The sequence below is a fragment of the Camelus dromedarius genome, chromosome 3 (assembly GCF_036321535.1).
Source record: "Camelus dromedarius isolate mCamDro1 chromosome 3, mCamDro1.pat, whole genome shotgun sequence".
Classification (NCBI taxonomy): domain Eukaryota; kingdom Metazoa; phylum Chordata; class Mammalia; order Artiodactyla; family Camelidae; genus Camelus; species Camelus dromedarius.
In genome coordinates, this window is record NC_087438.1 from 91,412,834 (window position 1) to 91,440,676 (window position 27,843).

At 37.5% G+C, this 27,843-nt stretch overlaps 2 protein-coding genes across 8 annotated transcripts in view; both read right to left on the bottom strand.

Annotated features, from left to right (window-relative positions):
* The window catches only part of MEIKIN (meiotic kinetochore factor), a 75,275-nt gene extending 59,024 nt beyond the window's left edge, over positions 1–16,251 (bottom strand). Inside the window, exons 1-6 of the mRNA XM_031448963.2 lie at positions 16,074–16,251; positions 15,813–15,906; positions 15,313–15,400; positions 13,596–13,656; positions 6,211–6,351; positions 5,201–5,320 (exon numbers count right to left, since the gene is read on the bottom strand). Of these exons, the coding sequence (XP_031304823.2) occupies positions 5,201–5,320; positions 6,211–6,351; positions 13,596–13,656; positions 15,313–15,400; positions 15,813–15,906; positions 16,074–16,176 (607 nt within the window). The 5' untranslated portion in view covers positions 16,177–16,251. The remainder of the gene's footprint in view (positions 1–5,200; positions 5,321–6,210; positions 6,352–13,595; positions 13,657–15,312; positions 15,401–15,812; positions 15,907–16,073) is intronic.
* A 288-nt stretch (positions 16,252–16,539) lies between these two features.
* Positions 16,540–27,843, bottom strand: part of ACSL6 (acyl-CoA synthetase long chain family member 6) — a 63,068-nt gene continuing 51,764 nt past the window's right edge. For 6 of the 7 annotated variants that reach the window (XM_031448968.2, XM_031448967.2, XM_031448965.2 and 3 more), the window contains one exon: positions 22,942–23,409. In XM_031448968.2, coding sequence (XP_031304828.1) covers positions 23,272–23,409 — 138 coding nt within the window. In that variant the 3' untranslated portion in view covers positions 22,942–23,271. Of the gene's footprint in view, positions 16,727–17,426; positions 17,464–17,866; positions 18,040–22,941; positions 23,410–27,843 lie in introns of those variants that run through there. The other variant, XR_010380092.1, reaches the window with a different exon arrangement.

Sequence of the window (27,843 nt, forward strand, 5' to 3'; positions counted from 1 at the left end):
CAGAATGGGAGAAACTATTTGCAAAAGATGAGACTGATAAGGGCTTAATTTCTAGAATATATAAACACCTCACACAACTTAATTAAAAAAATTCAAACAACCCAATCCAAAAATGGGCAGAAGACCTAAACAAGCAATTCTCCAAAAAGATATACAAATGGCCAATAGGCACATGAAAAAATGTTCAATATTGCTAATTATCAGAGAAATACAAATCAAAACTACAAAGAGGCATTACCTCACACCAGTCAGAATGGCCATCATTTAAAAGTCCGCAAACAATAAATAATGGAGAGGGTGTGGAGAAAAGGGAATCCTCCTACACTGCTGGTGGGAATGCAGTTTGGCACAGCCACTGTGGAAAACAGTGTGGAGATTCCTCAAAAGACTAGGAACAGACTTACCATATGATCCAGTAATCCCACTCCTGGGCATATATCCAGAAGGAACCCTACTTCAAAAAGACACCTGCACCCCAATGTTCACAGCAGCACTATTTACAATAGCCAAGACATGGAAACAGCCTAAATGTCCATCGACAGATGACTGGGTAAAGAAGATGTGGTGTATTTATACAATGGAATACTATTCAGCCATAAAAACTGACAACATAACGCCATTTGCAGCAACATGGGTGTCCTCAGAGAACGTCATTCTAAGAGAAGTAAGCCAGAAAGAGAAAGAAAAACACCATATCAGATCGCTCATATGTGGAATCTGAAAAAAAAAAAACATAAATACAAACAGAAACAGACTCACAGACTCACAGACATAGAATACAAACTTGTGGTTGCCAAAGGGGCGGGGGGTGGGAAGGGACAGACTGGGATTTCAAAATTTGTAGATACTGACAGGCATAGGCAGAATAGATAAACAAGATTATACTGTATAGCACAGGGAAATATATGTAAGATCTTGTGGTAGCTCACAGGAAAAAAAAATGTGACAATGAATATATGTATGTTCATGTATAGCTGAAAAATGGTGCTCTACACTGGAATTTGACACAACATTGTAAAATGACTATCATTCAATAAAAAAATGTTAAAAAAAAAAAAAAGAGAAAGAAAACACATAGGGACCTGTTCATTTGTGTATAAGAAATACAAGAAAGATAAACCATAAACTAAAGAGACCTGTAAGGGGTGGATAAAAAAGGGGTAGAAAGAAGAGGGGAACGGGATCGTGGTAGTAGGAAGAAAAAGGAGGAAGTAATAGTTTTCTGAGAATAATTTTTTTGTATAGCTATGACTCTTAGAACCATAGCAATGTTTGACATGTTTTCACATAGCCCCCTCTCCCTGAATAAATAAACAAAACCAAACAGGATGGGGGAACCAAAAATTGAATACTACACTAACAAAGGAATCTAACTATGTAACAATTGGATAACAACTGCAGTAAAAGGGGAAGGGAAGAAAAGAACTAGCCTACATAATTGGGAAAGAGTATGTTGATTGGATACTGTATTGCTAAAGACAAACGGAACTGCACATAAATGCTGTAGTAAATGTATTTCTCACAGGGGTCTGGATTAACAATTCTGAAACTTCTTTGTGTGTGTACTAGAATAAATAAATAAGTACATAAATAAATAAAAGTGTTGGATTTTAACCAATAAAATAAAATACCCATGACTCCATATCTATATAATTGAACAAATAAATTGCAGAAAATATATAGTTCTTTTATGACAGAATCCCAGACAATAAATGTAACAGGAAAGAGTGAAACAGAAAATCACAATTAAATGAACACCATGGTAATAACTGTTGCAGTCTGGTTCCTCTGATGACTGGTAATATCAATGAATGAAAGTGTGACGAGGAACAGGACTTACAGAGTCTCAAACTATCTTTTTCTAAATATTTATTAACTACAAATGGAAACTAGTAACTTTACAATGGAGAAAATCAGCAGATATGACCTTAATCAAGTGATGAAGTTTAACATCACCAGCAATAAGATATATGTACTTACATCAAGAACTCCTAATACAACATCATTTCTGTGGTATTCTTATCAAAAAATCACATAATCTCTTTTGAATTATGAGAAAACACTAGAAAAATTCAAATTGAGGGGCATTCCAAAATAACTGATCAGTAATCTTCAAAATATCAAGATTATAAAATACAAAGAAAGACTGAGGATCTATCACAGACTGCAGTAGACTAAGGGAGAAGAGACTCTAATGCAGTGTAGGATCCTAGACAGAATCCTGAAGCAGAAGAGACTCTAATGCAGTGTAGGAGCCTAGAGAGAATCCTAAAACAGAAGAAAAGACATTAGTGGAAAAAATTGGTGAAGTGTGAAGAAGGTCTGTAGTTTAGTTAAGAGTTTAACACCAATGTTAATTTCCTGATTCTCATCATTGTCATATAAGATAGTATTAGAGAAAGCAGGGTGGGAAACATATGGGAACCCTCTGTATTATTTTTGTAACTTTTCTGCAATTCTAAAATTCAAAATAAACATTAAAAAAAAGTAAACCCATATGTGCTTAAGCTACCTACTATTAGCTATGTGTAGCTATGTACCTTTGGCTACATGTAGCCAAAAGTAATCCCAATCAATGAACTTAGCTTAGAAATCACTCAAAAGAAAAACTACTTTGCTTTTCCAATATACATGAAGGTTTTCCCCTGTAATATGAGGAAAAAGAATGTGAAACTCTGATGAACATAGACGCCAAAATCCTCACCAAAATATTACCAAATAGAATCCAACAACACATAAAAAAGATTATACATCATGACCAAGTGGGATTCATCCCAGGGACACAAGGGTGGTTCAACATACGCAAATCAATCAATGTAACACATCACATCAAGAAGAGAAAGGACAAAAACCACATGATCATCTCAATCGATGCAGAAAAAGAATTTGATAAAATTCAACACCCATTTACGATAAAAACTCTTGCCAAAGTGGGTATAGAGGGAACATATCTCAACATAATAAAAGCTATATATGACAAACCTACAGCCAGCATAGTACTCAACAGTGAAAAACTCAAAAGCTTCCCACTAAAATCTGGGACAAGACAAGGATGCCCACTATCACCACTCCTATTCAACATAGTCCTGGAAGTCCTAGCCACAGCACAGGCAAGAGAGAGAAATAAAAGGGATCCAAATTGGAAAAGAAGAGGTAAAAGTGTCACTATATGCCGATGACATGTTACTATATATAGAAAACCCTAAAAGGTCCACACAAAAACTACTAGAGCTGATTGAAGAATTCAGCAAGGTAGCAGATTACAAAATTAACGTTCAAAAATCAGTTGCATTTCTTTACACTAACGATGAATCAACAGAAAAAGAAAGTAAAGAAACAATCCCCTTTAAAATAGCACCCAAAGTAATAAAATATCTGGGAATAAATCTAACCATGGAGGTGAAAGAATTATACACAGAAAACTATAAACCATTGATGAAGGAAATTAAAGGAGACTTTAAAAAATGGAAAGATATTCCATGCTCTTGGATTGGAAGAATCAATATTGTTAAAATGGTCACACTACCCAAGGCAATCTACAGATTTAATGCAATCCCTATCAAATTACCCAGGACATATTTCACAGAACTAGAACAAATCATAATAACATTTATAGGGAACCATCAAAGACCTAGAATTGCCAAAGCATTACTGAAGAGAAAGAAAGAGGCTGGAAGAATAACTCTCCCAGACTTCAGACAATACTATAGAGCTACAGTCATCAAGACAGCATGGTATTGGTACAAAAACAGACATATAGACCAATGGAACAGAATAGAGAGCCCAGAAATGAACCCACAAACTTTTGGTCAACTCATCTTTGACAAAGGAGGCAAGAGTACACAATGGAATAAAGACAGTCTCTTCAGCAAATGGTGTTGGGAAAACTGGACAGCAGCATGTAAAACAATGAAGCTAGAACACTCCCTTACACCATATATAAAAATCAACTCAAAATGGATCAAAGACTTAAACATAAGACAAGATACAATAAACCTCCTAGAGGAAAACATAGGCAAAACATTATCTGACATACATCTCAAAAATTTTCTCCTAGTAGAAATAAAAGCAAGAATAAACAAACGGGACCTAATGAAACTTACAAGCTTCTGCACAGCAAAGGAGACCATAAGTAAAACAAAAAGACAACCTACGGAATGGGAGAAAATTTTTGCAAATGAAACCGACGAAGGCTTGATCTCCAGAATATATAAACAGCTCATACGACTCAATAAGAAAAAAATAAACAACCCAATCCAAAAATGGGCAGAGGACCTAAACAAGCAATTCTCCAAGGAAGACATACAAATGATCAAAAAGCACATGCAAAAATGCTCAATATCACTAATTATCAGAGAAATGCAAATCAAAACTACAATGAGGTATCACCTCACACCAGTCAGAAGGGCCGTCATTCAAAAATCCACAAATGACAAATGCTGGAGAGGCTGTGGAGAAAGGGGAACCCTCCTACACTGCTGGTGGGAATGCAGTTTGGTGCAGCCACTGTGGAAAACAGTGTGGAGATTCCTCAAAAGACTAGGAATAGACTTATCGTATGACCCAGGAATCCCACTCCTGGGCTTATATCCAGAAGGAACCCTACTTCAGGATGACACCTGCACCCCAATGTTCACAGCAGCACTATTTACAATAGCCAAGACATGGAAACAGCCTAAATGTCCATCGACAGATGACTGGATAAAGAAGAGGTGGTATATTTATACAATGGAATACTACTCAGCCATAAAAACCGACAACATAACACCATTTGCAGCAACATGGATGCTCCTGGAGAATGTCATTCTAAGTGAAGTAAGCCAGAAGAAGAAAGAAAAATACCGTATGATATCGCTCATATGTGGAATCTAAAAAACAAAAACAAACAAACAAAAAACAAAGCGTAAATACAGGACAGAAATAGACTCATAGACATAGAATACAGACTTGTGGTTGCCAGGGGGGCGGAGGATGGGAAGGGATAGACTGGGATTTCAAAATTGTAGAACAGATAAACAAGATTATACTGTATAGCACAGGGAATCACAGAGGAAAAAATGTGACAATGAGTGTGTATATGTCCATGTATCACTGAAAAATTGTGCTGAACACTAGAATCTGACACAACATTGTAAAATGATTATAAATCAATAAAAAATGTCTTAAAAAAACATTAAAAAGAAAAGAATGTGAAACTTACCTAAAATTGCAGAGAGGTCTGGAAACTGTGGTGCCTTCTCTATTGCTACTGCTTTACTGGTATCCAAAAGAGTGGAATTCTTACATAGCAGGTTTTCTTCCAACTTGGGATACTCCCTATCTAAAGAAACAGTAAGAAGTGGCACAAAACTTTGAGTAAGAGCACACAAGTGGCAGGTTACCTTTTTCTCCCTAACTTAGGTCCCCAGTCCATACCATGCTACGGTAATTGAAAGTTTTGGATGCGACAGAGAAAAAAGACAAGCCTTGATGGCGTCAAGGTAGTAAACAATCTTTGGGCTATTGCAGTGCTCCACCTGCTTTCTTTCACATATTTTTGCCTTATAAAGATTATTGATCTAAGACAGTAATGCAAAGTGTGTGTGAGGGATGAAGAAAAAGTGTAGAGTTTTTGTTAATTTGTTATCAGCTTAAAACAGATTGTTAAAACTATGTTTGATTTAAGTCCATGGTAACCACACACACAAAAGTACCTATAGAAAATACACATAAGAATAGAAAGGAATCAAAGCATATCAGCATAAAAAAGTCAATGAAAGACAAAGGAACATAGCAAGACAGGAAAGAGGGGCAAAAAGAACTACAAAAACAGAAAACAATGAACAAAATTGTAAGTCCTTCTCTACTATTAATTACTGTAAATATAAATGGCGTAAACCAGATCAAATGACACAGAGTGGCTAAGACAGCATACATGGGAGCTGCCTCTCATATTTTATGTATAAGCTTTATGTATAAGCTTTAAAACTGACATCAAGGAATAGCAGTTTGTTATTTAGTGATATGATAGTTAATGGGACATAGGTGTAACTGAGCTTGTGATCTGTAGTCCTATGTGGCTGACTATGGAACACAATGGATAGTGGGCAGAAGAAAGTATGGTGAGGAAGACAAGTACGCCTTCTCAAAAGGAACATTATTCATTGCAGGATTTGTGGACGAGGAACAATTTCTATACTGAACAACTTAAGATTGAAATTATTTTCTCACCTAAACAATAATCTGATCTTCTGAAGATTTCAGGTGATGGGAGGCTACATAAACTCTCTTCAAAACTCTTGTTTTCTGTATAAGAGTCTGTGATTGAATAACTTAGAAGAGAGCTAGAAATATCATGCTGCAAACTTAGTCCTGCAGAATAAGCAAACACATAAAAAGGGTAAAATGTTTTAATAGTAACCGATTCAAAATCCTAAGAATTCAAATTTGTAGAAATGTATATGCAGTTGTATACTAAGAATGTACAATTAAACATACAACTAAAAAAGCATACTATGGTACACAACTTTAATTTCAATTTTAGAAAATAATTATGTTTTTGATGTGGAAAAAATGCATTATAAACCTTTTCTATTTCAAAGTTTTGTAATTTATTCCTTTCCTACTTTGGTTCAGTTGTAATTCTTCACTCAAAAATTCAAGTTTTATATAAAAGTAACCCATTGGTTGTAAGCTAACTAGCTGAGGAGAAGAAAGTGATTTCAGTTACTCCATTTAAAAACTATGAGCCTAAACATAAACTCAAAGGAACACACATCAGAGGAACTGAACAGAGAACTCAGGAATAGACTCACATACATGTGCAACTGATTTTTGACCAAGAAGCAAAGGCACTTCAGTGGAGAGAGGACACTCTTTTAAACAAATTATGCTTGAAAAACTGGATATCCATATGCAAAAGCAAAACAAAACCAAAAACAAAGCATACAAAAAAATTAACTCTAAATGCCTCATAATTCTTAGCGTAAATCCTAAAACAACTTCTAGGAAAAAACAGAGGAGAAAATCTTCATGACACTGAGTTAGGCAAAGATTTCTTTGCTATAACAGTAAAAGGATGATTCATAAAATAGTAACAATGATAAATTAGACTTCATCAAATTTTAAAACTTCTATTCAAAAGAGACAGTTAAGGTGAGAAGACAAGCCATAGATTAGGAGAAAACATTTGTAAATGGACTGGAATTCAAAATATAAAGAACTCTTAAAACTCAGTAATAAGAAAACAAATATCTCAATCAGAAATGCGGGAAAATATCTGAACAGAAAATCTCCCAGACTTAGAGGTTTTTAAAGTCATCCCTGTGAGAGTAAACTAGATGAAAAACTTCCTAATAAATGACAGGGATAGAACTTAGTACTTAAAGTTAAGAACCAGAAAGTTTAGTAAGAAAAGGGAAGACATACTCTGCTGTAATCAGTCAACATTTATCAAGTATTTTCAACAGGGCAAAACAGAGATCAGCACTAATAGAAACTGGTGGGGTGGGGTATAAAGAATGAAAGAGAGCATTGCTCTGAAAACCCATTATCTCCCAACCTGGAGTTAGCTGACTTATACCTATCTCTGCTCACTTATTACCTACCGGAGACAACTAACTCTTCGTCCTTCCTGTTTTGACCTCGTTACACCATTCTCTTCCACTCCAAGCCCCTCCTTAAAGTTGATAGTTGTTTTCTACCTGGCCACCTCCTCCAGCCACCACTGCAACACTTAAGTTGACTGGCCCAATCCTTCCTTCATCCTTCACCTCCTCAGACATCACAGGTAGGTTATTCCCTCCGAGTATCTTTTACTTCCCCTATTTTAACTGCCCTAGATTGCCCTTCCCTATCCTTGCTACTTTTACTTTCTCATTCTATCTTCAACCTTCTCACCCAGGTGTTGTTATACCTCTCTTGTGTTCCATCTCTCAAAATTCCATGAATATCACGCCCAAGAGAGCTATCCCTTCCACAAAAACCCAGAACTCAAGCCAGGCTCAGAAATTAGGAAAGCCCTGTGCTCACAATCTGAGTAGCTGGGTAGAGAAAAGAATAAACAAATGTTCATGACTGTATCAGTAAAAGGTTGTTCCTCGTGTCACAAGTTAGAAATAAAAATGAATTTAAATTACATTTATATCAATTTATACCATACATTTTAAAAAGTCAAACAGTTCTACAGGGCTTTTATCAAAAACTGCAACCTCTCATAGCTCCCCACTGTAATTTCCTATTCTCTAGAGATACCTATTTTCAACTCTATTAACTCTACTGTTTCATTTAATGTCTATCTTTATATTTATAAATTAACTGTATTCAATGATTTTATTACTATGGTTGCTCAAATATTTTTACAGCTGAGCCATGTACTAGGAGCCATATTATCTATATCATCATTTTGCTACAGGTTTTTGTTTTTCCCCTGAGTTATTGATTATTTGATTTTAAAATTAGTTTTCTAATATCCATTTCATCCCAACTTCTTACAGAAGTAGAAATTTCCTCGCAATACTTAAAAAAAATTGCCAGAGCATCTATCAGTTCCTTTCTTTTTCTTTCTTTCCTTCCTCCCTGCCTTCCTATCTTTTTCTCCTTCTTTCTTTCCTCCTTCTTCCCCTCCCTGCCCCCCACCTTTTTAAAGTATTCCTATTGGAGAGCTCAATACACTTGCTCAAATTTGGACTGGTTGTTGTCCTCTAGACTGCTGCACAGATGTATTTCTGGGATTTCTCTTTACCATTATCTTAAGAAATTCTTTCACATATTTCCTGTATTAGAACCTTTGATTTCTGGATCCCATGATTTCTTCTTTACTGATTTATTCCCTAGTTTTGTTGGAGTATCTTCTTCATTTCCTGAGAAAAGATGCACAGAAGACCTGTCTAAAAATTTCTTTATACTATCTTCACATTTGAGTGATTGTGTAGCTGGGTACAGAATTCTAGACCAGAATATTAAAAAGAGTGATTGTATTTTTTGGTGCTTGACAGATTTAAACCTCACTGCTCCGTCTTCCCCTTCTGCCCCACATCTGGGCAAGCTGATAAGCCCTGGTGCCCCATCTTTTGGCAATGCCGGCAGGCAAGTTAAAACCATGCATGGAAAGCCTCATCCCAGCCCTACCCTCTAACCACCTAAAAACCCCAAACCAGTCTCCTTTCCGTACTCTCTGAAGCCATTCTCAGTCCTTCTCAGGAGACACCCTCCTCTCCAGAAGGCCTCATTATATCAGTAGTAAACCTTTCAATAGACTCTTGGTATGTTGGTGGCATCATTAATCTTGAAATTTGAGGCAAATTTTGGGTGAAGATCTATCCTATGTCTGCAAAATCAATTCCCTTCAGAAAAAGAAATGCATTTTCCCACCATGTTTTAGCTTCTGGAGTTGCTCTTGAGAAGTTCAATGCTATTCATATTCTTGATTGCTTATCTGCAATCAGTATTTTGTTTTCTCTGGAAGACTCAAGGATTTCTCTATCCCGAGGATTTTTAAATTACATAATGTTGTGCCTTGGTGTGGATCTTTTTCATTCACCGTGATGGGCAGCTGGTGGTTTAATAATTTCCTTTCTATCTACCTTGTAATGTCTGGAACTACTATTTTTCAGATGTTAGAATGCCTGGACTCATCTTCCAATTATTTTTCTTTTTGAAATAGCAGCTTTATTGAAATAAAATTCATGTTACATAAAACCCAGCCTTTTAAAGTACACAATTCAGTGGTTTTTGGTATACTCACAGAGTTGTGTCACCACAATTTCTACCATTTACCTTCTCTTTGATATCTGTTCAACTTTTGGAGTATTTCCTTAAAATCACTACCCAACCCCTTGTAGAATTTTTATTTCTGATTTCATATTTTTACTTTTTAAGAATCCTTTTTGTTCTATGAGTGTTCCTTTTTAGAGCTGCCTGCACTTGTTTCATGGACATTTTTTTCAATATCCTGAAGATAATAATGAAAATACGACCTTTAAAAGTTTCTTTTCTATGCATTGTCTGTGTCCTTCAAGTTTCTTTTTATTTGGTATCTATCTTTTTTTAAAATGTTTTTTAAAAATGACTAGTAATTCTTGAATGCTCAAGAATGAGGCACTAAAACAGCAATTGGAAACTCAGGATTCATGAGTGGGATTTAGGAAGTAGTGGGCTTTACTGAAGGGTATTTGGACAGGGACCAGATCATGACTGCCAGAATACAGGTCTTCTCCTGGGCAAAGAAGTTTCCAAAAGAGGAATCTTACAGTCTCTTAGTTGAGGTGTATTTTCCCAAATTGTGGTAAGGAGTCTGGGTTTCACCACAAAGTATACAGACTTTACTTAATTCCCTTCCTTCCTCCTTCCACACCTCACGGCTAGATTTCAATATAGCACCCTTAGCAGTAGCTAGCATCCCTGAGTTCAGACCCTCTTCTTCAACATCTCTGGACTGCCATGGTGGGAAAAAGAGTAGCCATCTGGTCACAGTGTCGGGGAAGAAATCAAACTGTCTTAACTGCTACTTTTAAAGATTTCCAAAAATCCTATTTTCAACATTATCTATATCTTTTTTTCAGGAATACACGATGCCTCTAATTCCTGAACCTACAGCCTTTGTCAGTTTGCTTCATGGTTTGACATCACTCTTAGGTACCTAGATTTCAGTGCCCCCCCACTTTTTTTGGTCTGTTTGATCTGTTAGGCCTATTATAATTTATTCATCTACCTTCCAGATTCCAAACTCTTGATGATTATCTCTTGCCAAGTAAAATCTCTTCTCTCCCCTTTCCTCCACCTTTTGGTTTCATGCCTTTTTTATGCCTTTAATGGTATTTTAGTGAGATTTCAGAACAGAGAAGTAAATGTATATGTTTAATCCTCAACATTAAACAGGAAATCCTGAGTTAATTTTCATCATGCTGCAAAATCACTAGATTCTAAGATAAAATTAAAACAATTAATTACATGTTAAATAGAATTCTATAGGCTACTCAAAATCTAACCACTTACATTTTATTATGGGAAAAAGTATTCTAGGTCTCAAATATCAATTGACAAATGAACTTAGAACACAACCAGTTTGTAAATTAGAGACAGTCTATTTTCTATTTCCTCGTTCTTTTCGCACATAAACTTGATAAAGGTAGTAACCAAGAACATTTATCATATGTTTAAACTATAATTTTAGAAAATACTGATGATGGTTAAATTATCTATTTCCTCTAAAGAGAGTAGAAAACTCATTCAGCAAGCATTTCAAACTATATTATGTCCCAAGCATGGGATAGGAAGATAAAAGTTACTGCTTATTTTCAATGGCTTTAAAGCCTAGAAGAACAAAAATGGTTATACTGTTGTTTTGATTCCTATAACGGAAGTATACAAAGAGTGCCAGAAAATTACCAGGATAGAACAACTCATCTAGAAAGGGAGAAGTGCGATCAGGAGAGGCTTCCCAGAAGAGCTGACACCTGAATCTATTTTTGAAGAACAAGCAGAAGTTACTAGATAAAGAAGGGAGAAGAAGGAAAGAAAAACCTCTGTTGAGCACCTCCTATGTTCCTCTGCTCTGTATTTTAAGAAAATTCCTCTATTCTATTTTCTAGCTAGTTAATTTGATTTTCAGCTGAATGCATCCCAATATTAGGCTCATTCCCTGAGTTTTTAAATTTGACGATATTTTAAACTTCCAGGGACTATAATTTTTTTCTAGAAGCCCATTATATTATGGATTCAATGGCCTTTTATCTCTAGAGAGATATTTACTTGTCTCTACAGTGATCTTTAAAGTTTTCTACCATTTCTTCGGGTACTAATTTCTCTGTCTGTCACATTTGTGGTCTCTCTTCCATAGCACTAAATTTCTTCAAAGGTTTCCTGTTTCTGAATATCTGTTCATATCTCCATTTGATAATCTGTTTGTATGGCAGTGAGTATAAATTCTGAAACAATAGCCTGCCTCTGGAGATTTTAGAATAGTGATGAGACATTCTGAGAACTTATGCTTTAGGTGGGGATGCCCTCCTGTATTTTCTGGGTATTTCAGGTTACGTGGGAGCACTGCCCTAATTGTTTAGCAAGTATCCACATTGGAAGTCTCCTGTATCAGAATTCTTACTTCAGAGAGCCATAATTTATCTTTTTTCTGGGGCTTAGAAGCATAAGCATAATGTACATCTTTTACTTTTTCACCCCTGTGCCATCCTTGTGGCAATGTGGAGTTACTTCAGACTCTCCTCTGCCTCTCATTCCAGCTCCAGCACTGACCCTTAGGAACAAGCCCCTTAGTTCACTTTGCTTGGGAGTAATTCCCACGGTTTTATCTTGGCAATAGGCACTGGTAGCTGCCAGTGTTTGCAATATAAGAAAGGGAAAGAAGGGGGCCAAGTCATGTAGTGCCAGAATACAGTGCTTAATCCATCACCTTGACAATTCCTTCAGGGTCCCCTCTATTATAGTGTTTTGCATTTATTGATCAAGCATTTTGAGTTAAGTATTATCTCCAGAGCTATTCTTATCTCTGCAGTGCTTTTTCTCTGCTCTTCATATATTCATTATTCTGATCTCATTTGCTTTTAAGAATTCCTCAGTATTTCTGGTGTGTTGATGGTATCCTTTCTTGTTTTTTAAAGTAAATTCAATTACACCAATATGTAGATGGCTCACAAATTTCTATCAGCAGCCCTCCATATCCAACTGCCTATTTGACACTGCTACTTAGTCATCTTAAAGGCATCCATAATTTATTAAAAAGATAATTTATGATCTTTCCCTCAAACAAGATTTTTTTCAGTGAATGGCACCATCTTATACCCAGTTATGCAAGCCAGAAACAGGGGTCATCTTTGATACCTCTATCTTCTTCACCCCTCATTTGCCAAATTCTGTCTATTTCACTTCCTACAACAGCCATAAGATACGCCCACTTCTTTCCATTTCCAATATCATCCCTTAGTACAAAGTGCCATCATCCTTCCCTTAAACTACTGCAGTAGCCTCCGAACTCTAATTGCTTCCACTCCTCCTTCTATCCGTACTACAGCTAACGTGATCATATCATTCCCTATTTGAATGACTTCAGAGGCTTTCTGCTGCTCCAGAGATAAACACCAGTATCTCTGACCTAGCCTACAAGGCTTTGCAAGGCCTGTGTCTGGCCAACCTTGTCTTATTATCACATCTCCTCCTCCTCGCTCTACTTCAGCCATGTTGGCCTTCTTTCAGTTCACTGAACGCACAATGCTCAGTCCCATGTTGGGGTCTTTGCACATTCAGTTCCCTCTGCCTGGATTGCTCTTTATTCATCTCTTTGCATATGCATAGTTAATTTCTACTTTTTTTCAGATCTCAAAGAAATTGGCATTCCTCCATGGAAGCCTTCCCAAATCTCTCCAACTAAATTCAGTTACACCCAAGTCAACCTCTCTTTCAGAGCACTTATCACAATTATAATTTACTGGTGTGTGCCTGAAAGCTTTAGGAATGAAGTCCAGAGCACAAGCAGAAGGGTTCAGCTTGCACCAGGAGAAAGACACCTCTGCCACTGAGATGAGAAGGTGGGGTAGAGATACAAATGGATACTTACATTTGTAAGAAAACAAGCTGTGTATGTTCATATCTGACAATCTTACCTGATGTTAGTTCACTATTTGATGAACTACTGTCAACCTGGAGATAATATGTCTCCGACTCCTATGCGAGATAAGAAAGATAAAGCACAAATTATGAGATTGAATATTTTTATATTACAATATTATATCACATTGATTTGGCTACTTTGAAAATATTAGGAAAAACTAATGTCGACTTCGTATGCCAGTTTCATATGGAACAGATTCTTTCAGCTGATTGATATAGATGTAGTCTGATATTTAATATTAAATCTAGAAATAAATCTTAAAATATAATGTTGTGGACATATCTAAGGAGTCAACAATATAGTAGTCAACCAACTGTTGTGGGATAACCCAGCAACTAGAAGACAGAGATTAGATTCTTTCTAATCCCCTAGATAGGAAGGGCTTTTTTCCCTCTAAATATGAAAGCAAAATAAATTTTAAAAAAAGACTGACACATAAGTTTAAAATATCAAAAATACAGTTTAACAAATATGGAAGTATTTGTCATAAGTGTGTGCAAAAGTATAAATATCTTCAATATCTAATGAGCATTTCACAAAAAACCATACAAATGGCCAATAAAATGAGAAAAAAGTATCGACTTTATTAGCATTCAAAGAAATAGAAAGTGAAACAACATGCTACCTTTCATCCATCAAATATATATATGTATATGTAGATATATGTGTATATATGTATTTATACTTTAAGTTTCAGGATAAGATGGTGCCAATTGGCCAAATGAATCAAAAGCTTTAAACATAATCTAACCCTTGACCCACTGCAAAGTAACTGTCTTAGGATAACAATTAGAGGTACACAAAAAATTTCTGTGAAAACCTTGGAAACAATCTCAATCCTCCAACCCCAGAAAAATAGTTATAAAAATTACAATATATCTATCTATAAGACAAAGCACTATGCGGGCACTAAAAACCATATTTTTGAAAATTACTTAATGTTAGAGGAATATACAATAAGATAATCTGTAAAATTTTTAAAAGGCACAGAAAAAAAGGAATGGAAGGAAATATATTAAAATTAAAAGAAAATGTTTACTTTTTTGCATAGTCTCAGTCATCTATTAGGAACACTTAACACTGTTAAAATCTCGGTGAAAAGCCTTTTTTAAAAATGCCTTTTGTTAAAACTTCCCTCTCTCCAAAAACAGGTTTTAAAAGAATATGCAAGCTAAAATACTGGAGCAGGACTATAAAATTTAATGCTAATGTCAGATGAGTCACGGCAATTTTTAAAACCTGAGTTTTTCCAAACTACTGCTGTACATCTTTAAAATAATGTACAGAATCCATATTAAATACGGTAGATCAATAAGTTTTATAATATTCTAATGATAATGAATCCTCTCTTTCTAGCTACTAATGCAACATGAGAAAACATAAAAATGACTTTGAAGTGTTTAACTACTACCAAATATAAAAGAATTACTAAGAAACGTTTTGTATCTGTCACACAGAAAACTAGCCAGCAATGAATTCTCAAATTTTTGCCAAGGGAAAGAAAAAACGAAAATGCATGGCTGTGAATCTATTATAATCATAAACTCAAGGTCCTGTCTAAAGACACAGCATCAATGTTTATAAAAAACACTACAAAACGATATAGTCTCTACTGAACAAAGACCATGCCATAGTTTCATCTGGAGGTACATCAGGTACCAGGGTCTGTACACGAAGATATTCAAGGACCACAGGAGAAACATACATACATTCAGTGGAGCAATCTTCTCATCCTGGGCCTCTGCACTAGTGCTATTTTCTTGCAGGCTTTTCTCTCCTGTACCTCTTAACCGAGTGCTAACAAACAAACAAACAACATAATTAGTTTGCACTGACTGGACTTGGCCCTCTTCATCCCCATTCACTGTTTACCCTGTTTAGAATCTGAAAGGCTCTCTGGGGACATCATTAGGAATAAGTAACGAACACAGTGGGTGAACTGTATCAATACCCAACTGAAGCCAGGAATGCTTTCCTGGAGGTTTTTATCTCACTTGCTTTCAGGTAACTTGGCAAAATTTCCTCTTAAAAACAAAACAAAACAAAAAAAACTTTCCGAAGTCAAATTTCTAGGTCTGTGTTCCAATAAGAGCAAAATTAGAATATTCTAGCTATTCATGTTCTTCAAAGACTCCAGAATGAGGTTGTTAGCAGAAAATGAGGACTTAAGTTTTGAGAAGGCATTAGCCTATTTCTCGTGGCTACGCACCTCAGCGGCCCAGAGCTGCTACCTCCCTGCCCACTCCGCTCCGCTTTCTCCTTGATTTTCGGCAAACCGTGCGTTTTGCCCTTTCGTTTCAGGCCTAAGAGAGGGCGGTACGGTACGTTTTAGGGCGAAAGCCTTGGAGGTCCGTCCTGCTGCGGCCCAGACGCGCCCCCCCCCCCCCAACCTCCACGCTCGCCCACCCCGGCCCGCTCCATAGGCCAGCCGGGCGGGGCTTACAGCGGGCAGAGAGACTTCGGCCAGGGCCTAACGGGTCCTCTGCCTTTGTGGGAACACCTAGATCCGGCGTCGGGGTTAGGTTGAGCCTCTCAGCCCGCTTCTTGCGGGTATAGACCCGTAGCGACCACATTGCCACCCCACTCCCAGGCCTCAGGGGCCTTCTAGCCCTCGACGGCCTGTCTCGTGGCCTTCCTGAGGAACCAGCGTCCAGACTCGGCCTGCGGAGCAGCCCAGGAGGAAACACGTAAGAAAACAAGGAACCGCCTACAACGCCGACCCCCTGCTCTAGACGGGAGCGGCCGGCCTAGCTCCCGCCTTTTTATCTTGGCCACACCGCGCGGCGGCTTCTGGGAAGATGGAGGAACGGGGCGGGGTCGGCCCACCTGTTGCTGCAGCGCCTGGGCGCTTGGCGGGAGGTTGGCTTGGACACTGGGCTCCAGGCAGCGGCTTCACGCGCAGGCATCCTCGCATCGGCATCCTCGCATTGTCCCGAGGGGGAAATTATTGATAAAAGCTTTCCCTGGTCCAGTAGGTTGTTCCTTTGCTTTTCATTTTCTCATTAATCTGACGGGACCAACAACTGCTACTGATAGCTGGGCCATTCTCCTTAACATCACCAGGAAGGCCGTGGTAGTGGAGTCTGAGGTCTCTGAGCACACAGAGTCTAGCTGGGGGTCAGCCTGAGTCAGTGCAGGAAGGTCAGAGAAACGAAAGCACATTAAAGTGACAGGGAGTGTCGTCCTCAGCAATTAACTTCAGTCACTGGGCCTGCCAGTTTACTGGGGGGCCATTTTACTTGGGAGTGAAACAAGCACTAGAAGAGCTTAGGTTCCAGGAGGTTTCTTCTCAGAGACTAGCAGAATCCATTAGTCCCAGTTTAGTAACTACCTTCTGGTCATCTCTGGGCAGCCTTGTGGTTTAGGTAGAGAGTTCCACAGAGGCTCCCCTCCTAGTGCCATAGGGCTCAGCTCTTTGGCTCTGCCCAAATGGAGGAACATACTAATGACCACCCTCTCTCTACACCCGGGTTGAATGATCAGGCTGCATCTGATAAGCATGTTGTGGACATAATAACCATCTTCTTACCTAAAAAAATAATTTAACATTGAAAAATGCCAATGGTACAGATGAAATTACAAAAACTCAAAGACTTTTTCTGGGATGTTCCAATATTGTGTGTGTAAATACAAGCACATATATATCCATAATATTTTCATAATAAAATCACTCTGAATTTTTTATTCAAGATCTGCCCATAGAAAGTCACTTATGACAATCAATTTAATACATAATTAATCATTAAAACAACTTTGTAAAGAACAGAGGATAGGCATTCTTACCTGATTAGATAGTGCTTTGCGTCACTGAATCAATACTTACCCATCAGCTTACTCTGTGTTAAGCATTGTGGTAGGTCCTGGGGATACAGAGGTGAATTAGAAATGGTTCTTTAGTCAAGAATCTCACAGTTTTATTACAGTATAAAGCTATTATCATATTTCAACATCTTTTCTTTAGTCACATCCACAATATGCCAACAGGCAGTCTCTAGTTTACAAGCCAGGTCTTCAGGCTCTCCTCTTTCCCTTTGCGGAATGTTGTGAAAAAAACTTAAATGACCTTTGGGAAGTCTCGGTACTGGAATGCCCTTGGCCTAGAAATGGAAGACATATTGAAAAAGGAAAACAGCTTAAAGCAAAAACTGATCTGTCCTTTGGTGGCGCTAATCCCTGGAACTCTATACTGAACTACATTCACTGAAGTACCATCAAGTAAAGGTTTATGGGAATTAATGCCTAGGTTTCAAAACTGGAAATAACCTTTGGTATGATTTCTTGAGCCAAAAGCGTCCTCGGAGAGATCTGCTTGTCCCCTCTGTTTGAAGCTGAGCAAACCACAGCCTTGGAGGCTCATCATGACAGATGGCTGGCACAGGTGGCATGGAGCTCCTGACATTCAGCTAGTTAGTGTGCTTGCCATGCTTCCATTCCTCCTAACACATGGAAGAGAAAGGGATGGGGAGAGTAAGGAAAGGAGTTTGAAGCCTTAAGAAGCAAGGGGAGGGGAAGGGACTACAGACAGATTTGGTTGATTTAAAAGCTTCACCTAGCCAGCCTATGAAAGTGGAAGGAAATGTTTCCCCTACAAAAATGTGAGGTAGGGTAGAGATAACTCAGTCATCTCCTTCCCCTTGCTCCAACCCCAAATACACAAATTCCAGTGCAAGCATTCAGCTGAGTGTTAAATTGAACATCTTTCTTTTCCCTGTGGTACTGCTACCTTATCTCCATTCAGAATTCTGCTTTCAGGGTTTTATTTTGGTTATGTGATGGGTTTGACTTGATTTGGAACAGTTATGGAGATGCTAACTTCCATAGGAAAACAAATTCCAAATTTTGAGAGATTTCTGAAGAAAGCTTTTGGGAAAACAGCCAGTGTGTGGGTTTAAGATTCTCTGGAGCCCAGAGGAAATCTTTCTGAATAATGTTTTCTTACATAGTGACATCCCTTCCCAGTCCTGAGCAGCTTCATTTGTGGTACCATCCACAGATTTTAGGGTTCAACTGAAAACCAGCTTATTTTTGCCTAGTTGACAAGATGGGAAAAAAAAATAACAGGGATACATGAAATGTACTTTCAGGTATTGCCATCTTAATGCTATGTAACATGTGAAAAAGAGTCAAGGAGATTTTCATTCATGAAACTTTTCTTGAGCATCCATTATGGGCCAGACTTTCTGCACTGGGGCTACATCCTCAACTCACAGTCTGAGTGGGAGTGGGGCAGAGGGACAGTTAACCACACAACCATGTGAGAAGCTTCTTAAAGAAAAGGACAGTTGAATTTCAAAAGATGAATGGTAGGAATTAGGGGGATAAAAGCGAAGGGTATTCTATGAAAAGGGGACTATAAGTGCTGCATGGAGGCAAAGAAAAGCATGATGCTTTTAGGGCACTGCAAAAAGTAATTGGTATGACTGGAGACAAGGCTCTATGGAGGAAGGGCTGGAGGAGAGATGATGGACCCTGTGTGCTGAACCAGGGAGTCTGAATTTTATCCTGGAAACTATGGGAAGTCATCGAAGGAATATTAAGCAGGAGACTGGCACGACCAGATTTTCAATTTAGAAAGCTCGCCCTAATTGAAATGTGGATGGTGAAATCTGAGAAAGCTGAGGTGGAAACAGGAAAACTAATTTTAAAAGCACTGTAATATTCCAGACAAGAGATGAGAGTGGCCCCAAATACACTAAAAGCTGTGAAAATAGAGGAGTCGAAGGTAGCAAATATATAAAAAAGGCAGACTCTGCATAACTCAGACATGGCAGAATATACCATTTTAAGAAAGTGTACCTGTCAATTGTATATGGGTAGAGACATCATGGAAATACTGTTTAAGCGTCATCATGGTGCAAAATTTGAATACAGTGATTTGTTCCTTTAAAAATATAAAAATGAATTAAATTCAGGACACATTTGGCAATAGCAAATGTGCAAAGCAAAGGAGAGCTTCTCGGGGAAACCATAAGTCTTTGGAGTTTGGGGACCCTTACAGAGGATGTAGAGTATGCTGACTAGTGATACAGCCTGATACCATGTTTACCATAGGCACTATGATCTATGATTACCAAACAGACTAACATCAAGGGGTTACACTAAATAAATATATAAAATAGTAATTATAAGCAACTTTGAGAAACAAAAAAATCTTTATTTTTTACAAAAGTTTTTGTAAATGCATTTTATATTTCATATGCATGCTATTATAACAAAGCAACTAAAAATATAATTACAGTTAAAATACTTTTATGCATATTTAAAAGGTAAATTTTTAATCTCCTCAATTTTTAGAAATTGAAAGTAGAAGAAGCAAGTTTTCAAAAAATATCCTTTTCCCCCCATGCAATTGTTGCAACGACTTAACAAGGAAAATAAAAATAATCAGTCAAATGAATGCTTAAAAGCCACGGTCACCTCATGAAAATCTTTTGTTTGGGACCGTGCTTAGAAATGCTTGTGTTCCAGGTAGTATTTATCTACTGCCTCTGGGTTTTAACCATTCATATGTTCTAAGTGAACAGTTTTTCATTTAGGGCTTTGTCCTCACTTGCAAGTTAATCCCATTCTTACTGCAGTTAACTGTAGATTCGCACAAAGCACTGTGCAGCATACTTTAGAGAAAATTCAGACTATCAGGATGGTTTTTTCTTTTCATGTATATGCTTCCTTAAAATAGAAACAGGCAAGAAAATACAGCAACTAAGCTCAACATATAGTTTATCAATTTTGTATATGATCATTCATTATTTTTTTTTCCTGAGACATAAAGCAAGTTTCTAAGTGATTTGTTTTTCATGCAAAAATACATTTTTCCATTCTTTACATTCATTTCATAGTGTTTTGTATTCTAAGTAACTATATCACATTTGTGCTTTAGACATTTGGAAAATAAAGATAATTCATTTCCTTTACTGCAGAAAAATAAAATATTATTGGTTCTTTGATGGGTAATACAAATTAAGTGCTGATTTCAAGTTGCTAAAACATTACCTGACTATAAAAACTGCAATGAAAAGTTCTATATTTTTCTCATGCTTGTAGTTTTATCTAAATTGAGAGTGAAAAGTTGACTTGTTCATGTAAAGGAGACATGTAATGTTTATTCCTTAGACATCTCAGTTTGTGAGTTCCTAATATGTGGAGTTAGGCCTATACACCATGCCTGGTCAGTTTTCTTTCACCTGGAGGGGAATCACAAAATAATATAAAGATGTCTTTTATGGCAAAAGGAAAAAAATAGTGTATATTCTATGTTATAGCTTTATATACAATAAGTTTAGTTTGTAAAATGTAAGAATTACTAACACATTTGAATGAGAAACACATAAAAGGCTAAGCACTTAATAACACATTTATGCTTAAGTAATTGATCTCTGTTATACCTCTAGACTTAAACGGATGTGACATCCACTATGAATGTAAATGTCTTAAGTACACAGCCTTTTTCTATATTGGTTAAAGAGAGATACAAACTTTTTCCCCTCAAAATAAAACTGGGAAATCTGAAGCAAGAAGGATTTTTCTGTTAACACGTATTGTTTCATTTCTCCTTTATTAAAAAATTCAGTGGAGTTAAACAGAGGAAAAGATAAATGTACATGCAATATATTTAGGGCCCACTGTTGACTTTTCTCAGCACATCCGCAGTAACCTATTTATAGGCGCAAGTGTGATGGTTTACACACACAGATCAGGAAGTCTAGTAGAAACATAAGATTAAAGTGAGAAAAAGAAGAAATCTTAAGTTATCCACAGTCATCTCTAAGTATTATGAAGTATAAACAGAATCAAAATAAATCTTAAATTATTTGCTATTTCCCCAAATCTTTTGGAAACAAACTATGACAATTTAGCTGAGTGGAGGGACAATGGGAAACAGCTTCATTTTCTCCAAAATGTGAAACTACTTGCCTTTAAAATAGCATGAATATTCAATTCTGGTAATGATTTTCTCTTTTAATTAATAAAATATATATTAAATATAAAAATTAATGCTATATAGATGTGTCCTTGGACATTTTTAGTATTGGTTTATTCAGAAATGCCTTTAAAAATGAACATGCCTAGCACTAACTCATTTAACTGAAAGTCAAATCTATACATGCCAGTAGTGGGACTGCAGAGAGAATGCAGCAAAGGAACATGTGAAACATTGAATAAATACATCAAATGAAGCTGTGGTCCATTTTTGCAAAGACTGAAATATCAGTGTATAATCACTGATGCAGATTCATCTAGTAAGCCTGTGTGATTATGCTATTTCTAACCAAGAGCATTTATTCACATTTTGGATTTGCTCCAGGGGATAGGAGCTTCTGGATGGTGAATACTGCCCCTACTCTGCTTTCAGAGTCCTGGCTCTGCAGGCCCTTTTGCAGATGCACAGTCTGAGGTTTGCAACTTAACTGCTGTCTGTGCTGGGCTTTAACTATGACGTTGTTGGCACCCAAGTGCAAGAAGTATTTAAAATACATAATGCAAGAAAAGAGGTTTTTGTGGGTAAGCTTAGAAGTGGTTAGAGATTCTATGAATGGAATTATTCCCTAAGGAGATATCTATCTATGATGAACTTAAAAAGTTTTCTAGGGGTATCTGGAAGAGGTTCTTCAAACTTAAGTTGTCGAACAATTATTTTATTTTATTTGGAAATAACATCCCCTCCTCCCTGCATCCTGCCTTGATAGTCTTCCTGGAAGTAAGTGTAATCGTTCAGAATTGTTCCCATATTGGGTTTCCCAGGCCTGGCATGGACATAGTGAGGATGGAAGACTAGAAGAACCCAGCAAAGAACATAGATACATTAATTGTTGCCCGCCCTGAGAAATAATTCTGGGTTTCTTCTCCTAAGTCTCCCCCAAAGGTCCATTCATTGTAGAGTCAACAGACAGCTTTTATAATTCATGTGGTAAGACTTCCACGAACATACACATACTGTCCTTGAAGTAGTTGTACATTACATTTTTTCTAGGTAGTTCCTTAATATTTTTATGAGTTTAATGAATATGAAAATGTATTGAAAGATCTTTGTAAAATGTTATGTAAATACATTTGTTTTAAGAAGATTCAACTGTGCATTCTTCATGAATAAAAGTAAAAACCAGAGAGAAAATTTTTTTCACATCAATAAGGATTGTCATTGTTTAAAGAATCTGCAGTTATGTAGAATGTGAGCTATCATGTTTTGTGTTTTAGCATGATTCTGTATTAGTTTTAATTTTTTAAGCATGATTTAATTATGATTTTGACCATTAGTTATTGAATGAGGTAGTCCACACTGCCTAGATATTTGCTGTACCTGGCTACTATGCCACAAATAATTAAGTACAATATATCAGTTATGTTTTTCCTTTATGTTTAATAGAAGTTCTGTGAACATTGAGAATATATTACTTTTAGTGGTACACAGTTCTCGAGAAAAGTCTTGATTTTTACATTGCCATTTGCAATATTTTTAGCAGCTTGCTACAATACCCTTGTAATAAAAATAAAGTGTACTTGGTGATGATAGAGAAAATATTGTTAAAGACCTCTTGGGACAGGAAAAGACTCAGTCATAAGGTCACGTGCGTTTCATTTTCGGCTGCATCATTCTGACTCATTACTTCCAAGAATAACTATAATATTGCTACATAGTCCATTATACTGAGAAGAACTTTCCTTGAACTTCACATGGAGGTTGAGTAAAGCTCTTCTATTTGTTTTTTGAAGTACTCTCTCAGTTCAGGTCTCTTAGCCTTTAGTGTTGGTGTCAGCAAGCCATTTTGAACTGAGAACATGTCAGAGTGGATGTGAATGGCTTTAACCTAAAAACCAAATGCAGAATACATCTTCATCAGGAATATAACACAACATTCATAGCACACATGATAAAAGTAAACAGGCATATGGGAATAGATAACGTTGATATAAAAACACTGCCTATGTAAAAGTCAATTATCTTAATAACATTTCAGACTATTTAGTATGTCTGAAAGCCACCTTTTTTCCTTCCTACTCCTCCACTTAGCCAGGCAACAGAAGTGAACTGGTTGCTTACTCTGTGCCGGGCACTGAGGGCACAAAGAGGAATCCGGAGTGCCCCTGCCCTCAGGGAGTACACACTGGCATCCAGTAAAGCAGACACACTGGGCAATTATTAGACGACACGGTATACACAGGATGAAGGGCACCTAACTCAGTTATGACAGGGGAGAGGGGGGGCAGTTAGGGAAGCCTTCCCAAATCAGGTGAGTGTTAAAGAATGAATAAGTTATCACTTACCGGCCTTTTGGCTAAGATGAAGAATGAGTAAGAGTTAATCAGTAAAGGAGGAGAGGTCGGAGGCGAAGGGCATCCCAGGCAGAGGCAACCCCAAGAGCAAAGCTACAGGAGTGAGAAATGGCAAGAGCATGAAAAAGGAAAACCAACTGGTTTCTGTTGTAGTTACCTAAAGTAGGAGGCAAAGGGGGTGAGAGATGAAGCTGAAGGGGTAGACAGGACAGCTTATAGAGGAAGAGTAGGAAGGCACTGGAGGTTTTTATACAGGGCAGTGATGTGGCTGAATACACGTTTTAGAAGGGTGTCACCAAGAGAAATGTGAAAATGGTTTTTCACAGACGTTAAGATTGGAAGCAGGGAAACCAATCAGAAGGATCTGACTAATCCACAGGAGAGGAGAGAAGGGCCTGCACTCAGAGCAGTGGCAGAGACAAGTAAGCAGTTCTAAGAGTGATTCAGAGGTAAAGGTGCAGGATGTAATAAAGGAGGAGGTAGCCTGTTGGACTCCCAGGTTTCTAGCTTGGAAAGCTGTGGTGCCATTCACAGGAGGGATATAAAGTCAAGGTGGTGGTGGGGTGTGGGGGGCGCGGCATGATGAGTCTGTTAAAAAAAAAAAAAAAAAAAGATCCACCAGAGAATTTTCTCACATTACTGGAAGGAAGCATAGAGGGATCAGACTGAGTGTTCACACGGCCTATTTCCATGAAGCAGATCCTAGGCCTCTTCATACTAAGTCCCTTTGCAAGGCCAGAGAGATAGATGAACTAACCTGGGGGTCCCTGGGCAGGCTCCTCCCATACGGGATTACAGCTGAAAGGGTCACTGGCAGTTCTACAAGCAGTTTATCGTCTGAGCTTGAGCTGAATCCTAGAGTGACACTGTCTCCAAGAAATTGTATCCTGACTGACAGCCAGGTCTAAATTCAATTACTTTGTTGAGATCAGAGATCCATATCATTAAATGGCAAATGAACTGCCATAACATAGTCTTTTAAAACCGCATTCAAAATATATATGTTAAATACACATATGCTTTCATTTGTTGTTTTGCTTAACTGATATTAATTGAGCAACTACTATGTGTCAGGTATAGTGTAAGCACCAGGGTGTAAGGAAGAACAGGACACAGTCTCTGCCCACATGGAGCTTACAATATGAGATGCTGCAGTATGAGGAACAAGCACCTGTCAGCTGCTTTCCCACTCCCTACCTCTTCTGTGCTAATAGAACTCAGAATTTGTTTGGGGCCATGGTGCTCTACGTCAATTAGGACATTCCTTTTCCTTGATTTCCCAGCCTCCCTTTTGGCAAAGGGGTAGTCATGAGATCCATCTCTGCCGAGTGAGATGGGAAGGTTTCTGCATTCCTAATAAAAGGTTTGGACATAGCTATCTTCACCCACTCTCCTTTTTTCCTTCCCTGACTATGGACAACGTCCAAAGCTGTAGCAGCCACCTTGTGACCATAAGGTGATAAGCCAACATACTAAGGATGGAGAGTGGAAAGACAGGCAGAGCCTAGGTCTTTGAGGACCTGTACACGCCTTGGACTGCCTATCTTTGGACTTCTTATATGTGAGAAAAACCACAAAAACACACCCAATGTGTTTAAGACACTGTAGGTTTTATGTCAGAGTGAATGCTTTTCTGATATAGCACCTTACCCAGTATGGGACAGGATTCATTGAAAAAAGATGGCTGAGTTGAACTCTGAAGGACAGATGAAGATAACAGGGGAAGGGGGAATGGCTGTTACATGGCTGGAGAGGAATGTGCTCTCCAGGCAGAGGGAACGTGTGCCAAAGCCCATCTGGGGCATTATAAATATAAGCTGAAGCATGTGGTACAAATAAAGAAGAAAGAGATGGGGCTGGAGAGATAAGCTGGTGCCAAATTACAAAGGATCAATATGCTAAGGTAGGCAGTTTGGATATAATCCTTAAACAGTGTTTAATCAGTGAGAGAATACTAGAATGCCTCTTTGGAAAGACTGTTAAGAGTGGACTGATGTGAGGTAAAAGTGGAAGCTGGAAGACCAGCCAAGAGGGAAGACTGATGATGATTTGGGCTACAAAGTTGTAGAGATGGAAATAGATTTTGGGGTAGAAAGGACAAGACATAATTCGTTTGAGTAAGTGTAAAGAAAGAGATATTAAGAATGGTCCTAGGCCATAAGAAAAGAGAACAAAAAAAGAGAGAGAAAAGAAAGAGAAAAAAGAAAGAAAAAAAAAAAAAAAGAAAGAGAAAAAAAAAAAAAAAAGACCTGCAAAAGATTGCTTTGGGAGTTCAGGGTCTTTTATGGTCCCACATAAATTTTGCAATTGTTTGTTCTAGTTCTCTGAAAAATGTCGTGAGTATTTTCACAGGGGTTGCACTGGATCTGTAGATTGCTTCAGGTAGTACGGCCATTTTGATAATGTTGGTTCTTCCAATCCAAGAGCACAGGATATCTTTCCATTTCTTTGTATCATCCTCAATTTCCTTCATCAGTGTTTTACAGTTTTTAGAGTATAGGTAACCTCCTTGGTTAAGTCTATTTCTAGGTATTTTGTTGTTTTTGATGCCATGGAAATGTTTATGCCAGTTATAAAATTCTGGTTTTGAAGTGGAAAAAAAAAAGTGAATAAAGGGCTGCAAATGGTAAAATATCCTTCTTTCTTATGGGTGAGTTGTATGCCATTACATATGTATGCTGTATCTTCTTTATCCATTCATCTATTGATGTGCACTTAGGATGCTTCCATATCTCAGCAATTATAAACAATGCTGCTATTTAAAAAAAAAAAAAGAAGAAGCCAGATTCTCCAAAAAGGTATGACACTTCAAAAATAGATCATTTTCCGTGATAGCTATGAAGTCCATATAAAATAAAGCACTTTCTGCCAACTTAAAAAAAAATGGCTCTAGGTTTCTGCTTGAGCAGAAAAGCTGTAGGAGGAGCCAAAAGGATTCTTTGGAGGTGGGAAGATCAAGTATTCATGTTAAGTTTGAAATGCTTCTGAGGCATCCAATTGGTTTCTGGACATTGGATATAATGGTATTAGTATGTAGGATAGAGCTTCAGCCTGGGCTTTGGACAGAGAAGCAGTGACTTAAGGAGAAGAAAAGAACTGGAGTGTGGGTTACAAAAGCCAAGCAGTAGAAGGTCACTGTGTCAGATGCTACCGTCATAAAAGAACTGTTAATTAAAATCAGTGGATACAATCAGGAAATGACTTATTTCAAAATCAATGTAGGTATCACTTCACACCCATTAGGGTGGCTATTATCCAAAAGACAGAAAATAACAAATGTTGGTGAGGATACAGAGAAATTGGAACCCTGTTCACTGTTGGTGGGAATGTAAAATAGTGCAGCTGCTATGGAAAACAGTATGGCAGTTCCTCCAAAAATTAAAAATAGAACCACCATATGACCCAGGAATTCAACTTCTGGGTATATACCCAAAAGAACTGAAAGGAGGATCTCAAAGAGATATTTGTACATCCATGTTCATAGCAGCATTCCTCACAATATTCAAAACAGGGAAGCAACGCAAATATCCATGGACAGATGAATAAGATGAATAGATAAGCAAAATGTGGTATAGACATACAATGGAATATTATATACTTTATAAAGGGAAGAAATTTTCACACATGCTATAACATGCTATAAGGATGAAACTTGAGGACGCTATGCTAGGTGAAATAAGCCAGTCACAGAAAGACAAATATTGTATGATTCCACTTATATGAAGTAGAGTAGTCAAAATCATAGAGACAGCAAGTAAAATGGTGGTCTCCAGAGGCTGGGGACAGAGGGAATTGGGAATTACTGTTTAATGGGTATAGAGCTTCAGTTCTACAAGATGAAAGGAGTTATAGAGATGGATGGGGATGATGGTTGTACAACATTACAAATGCACTAATGCCACTGAACTGCACATTTAAAAATGGTTTATGATGGTGAATTTTATGTTTATATGCATTTAATTACAATT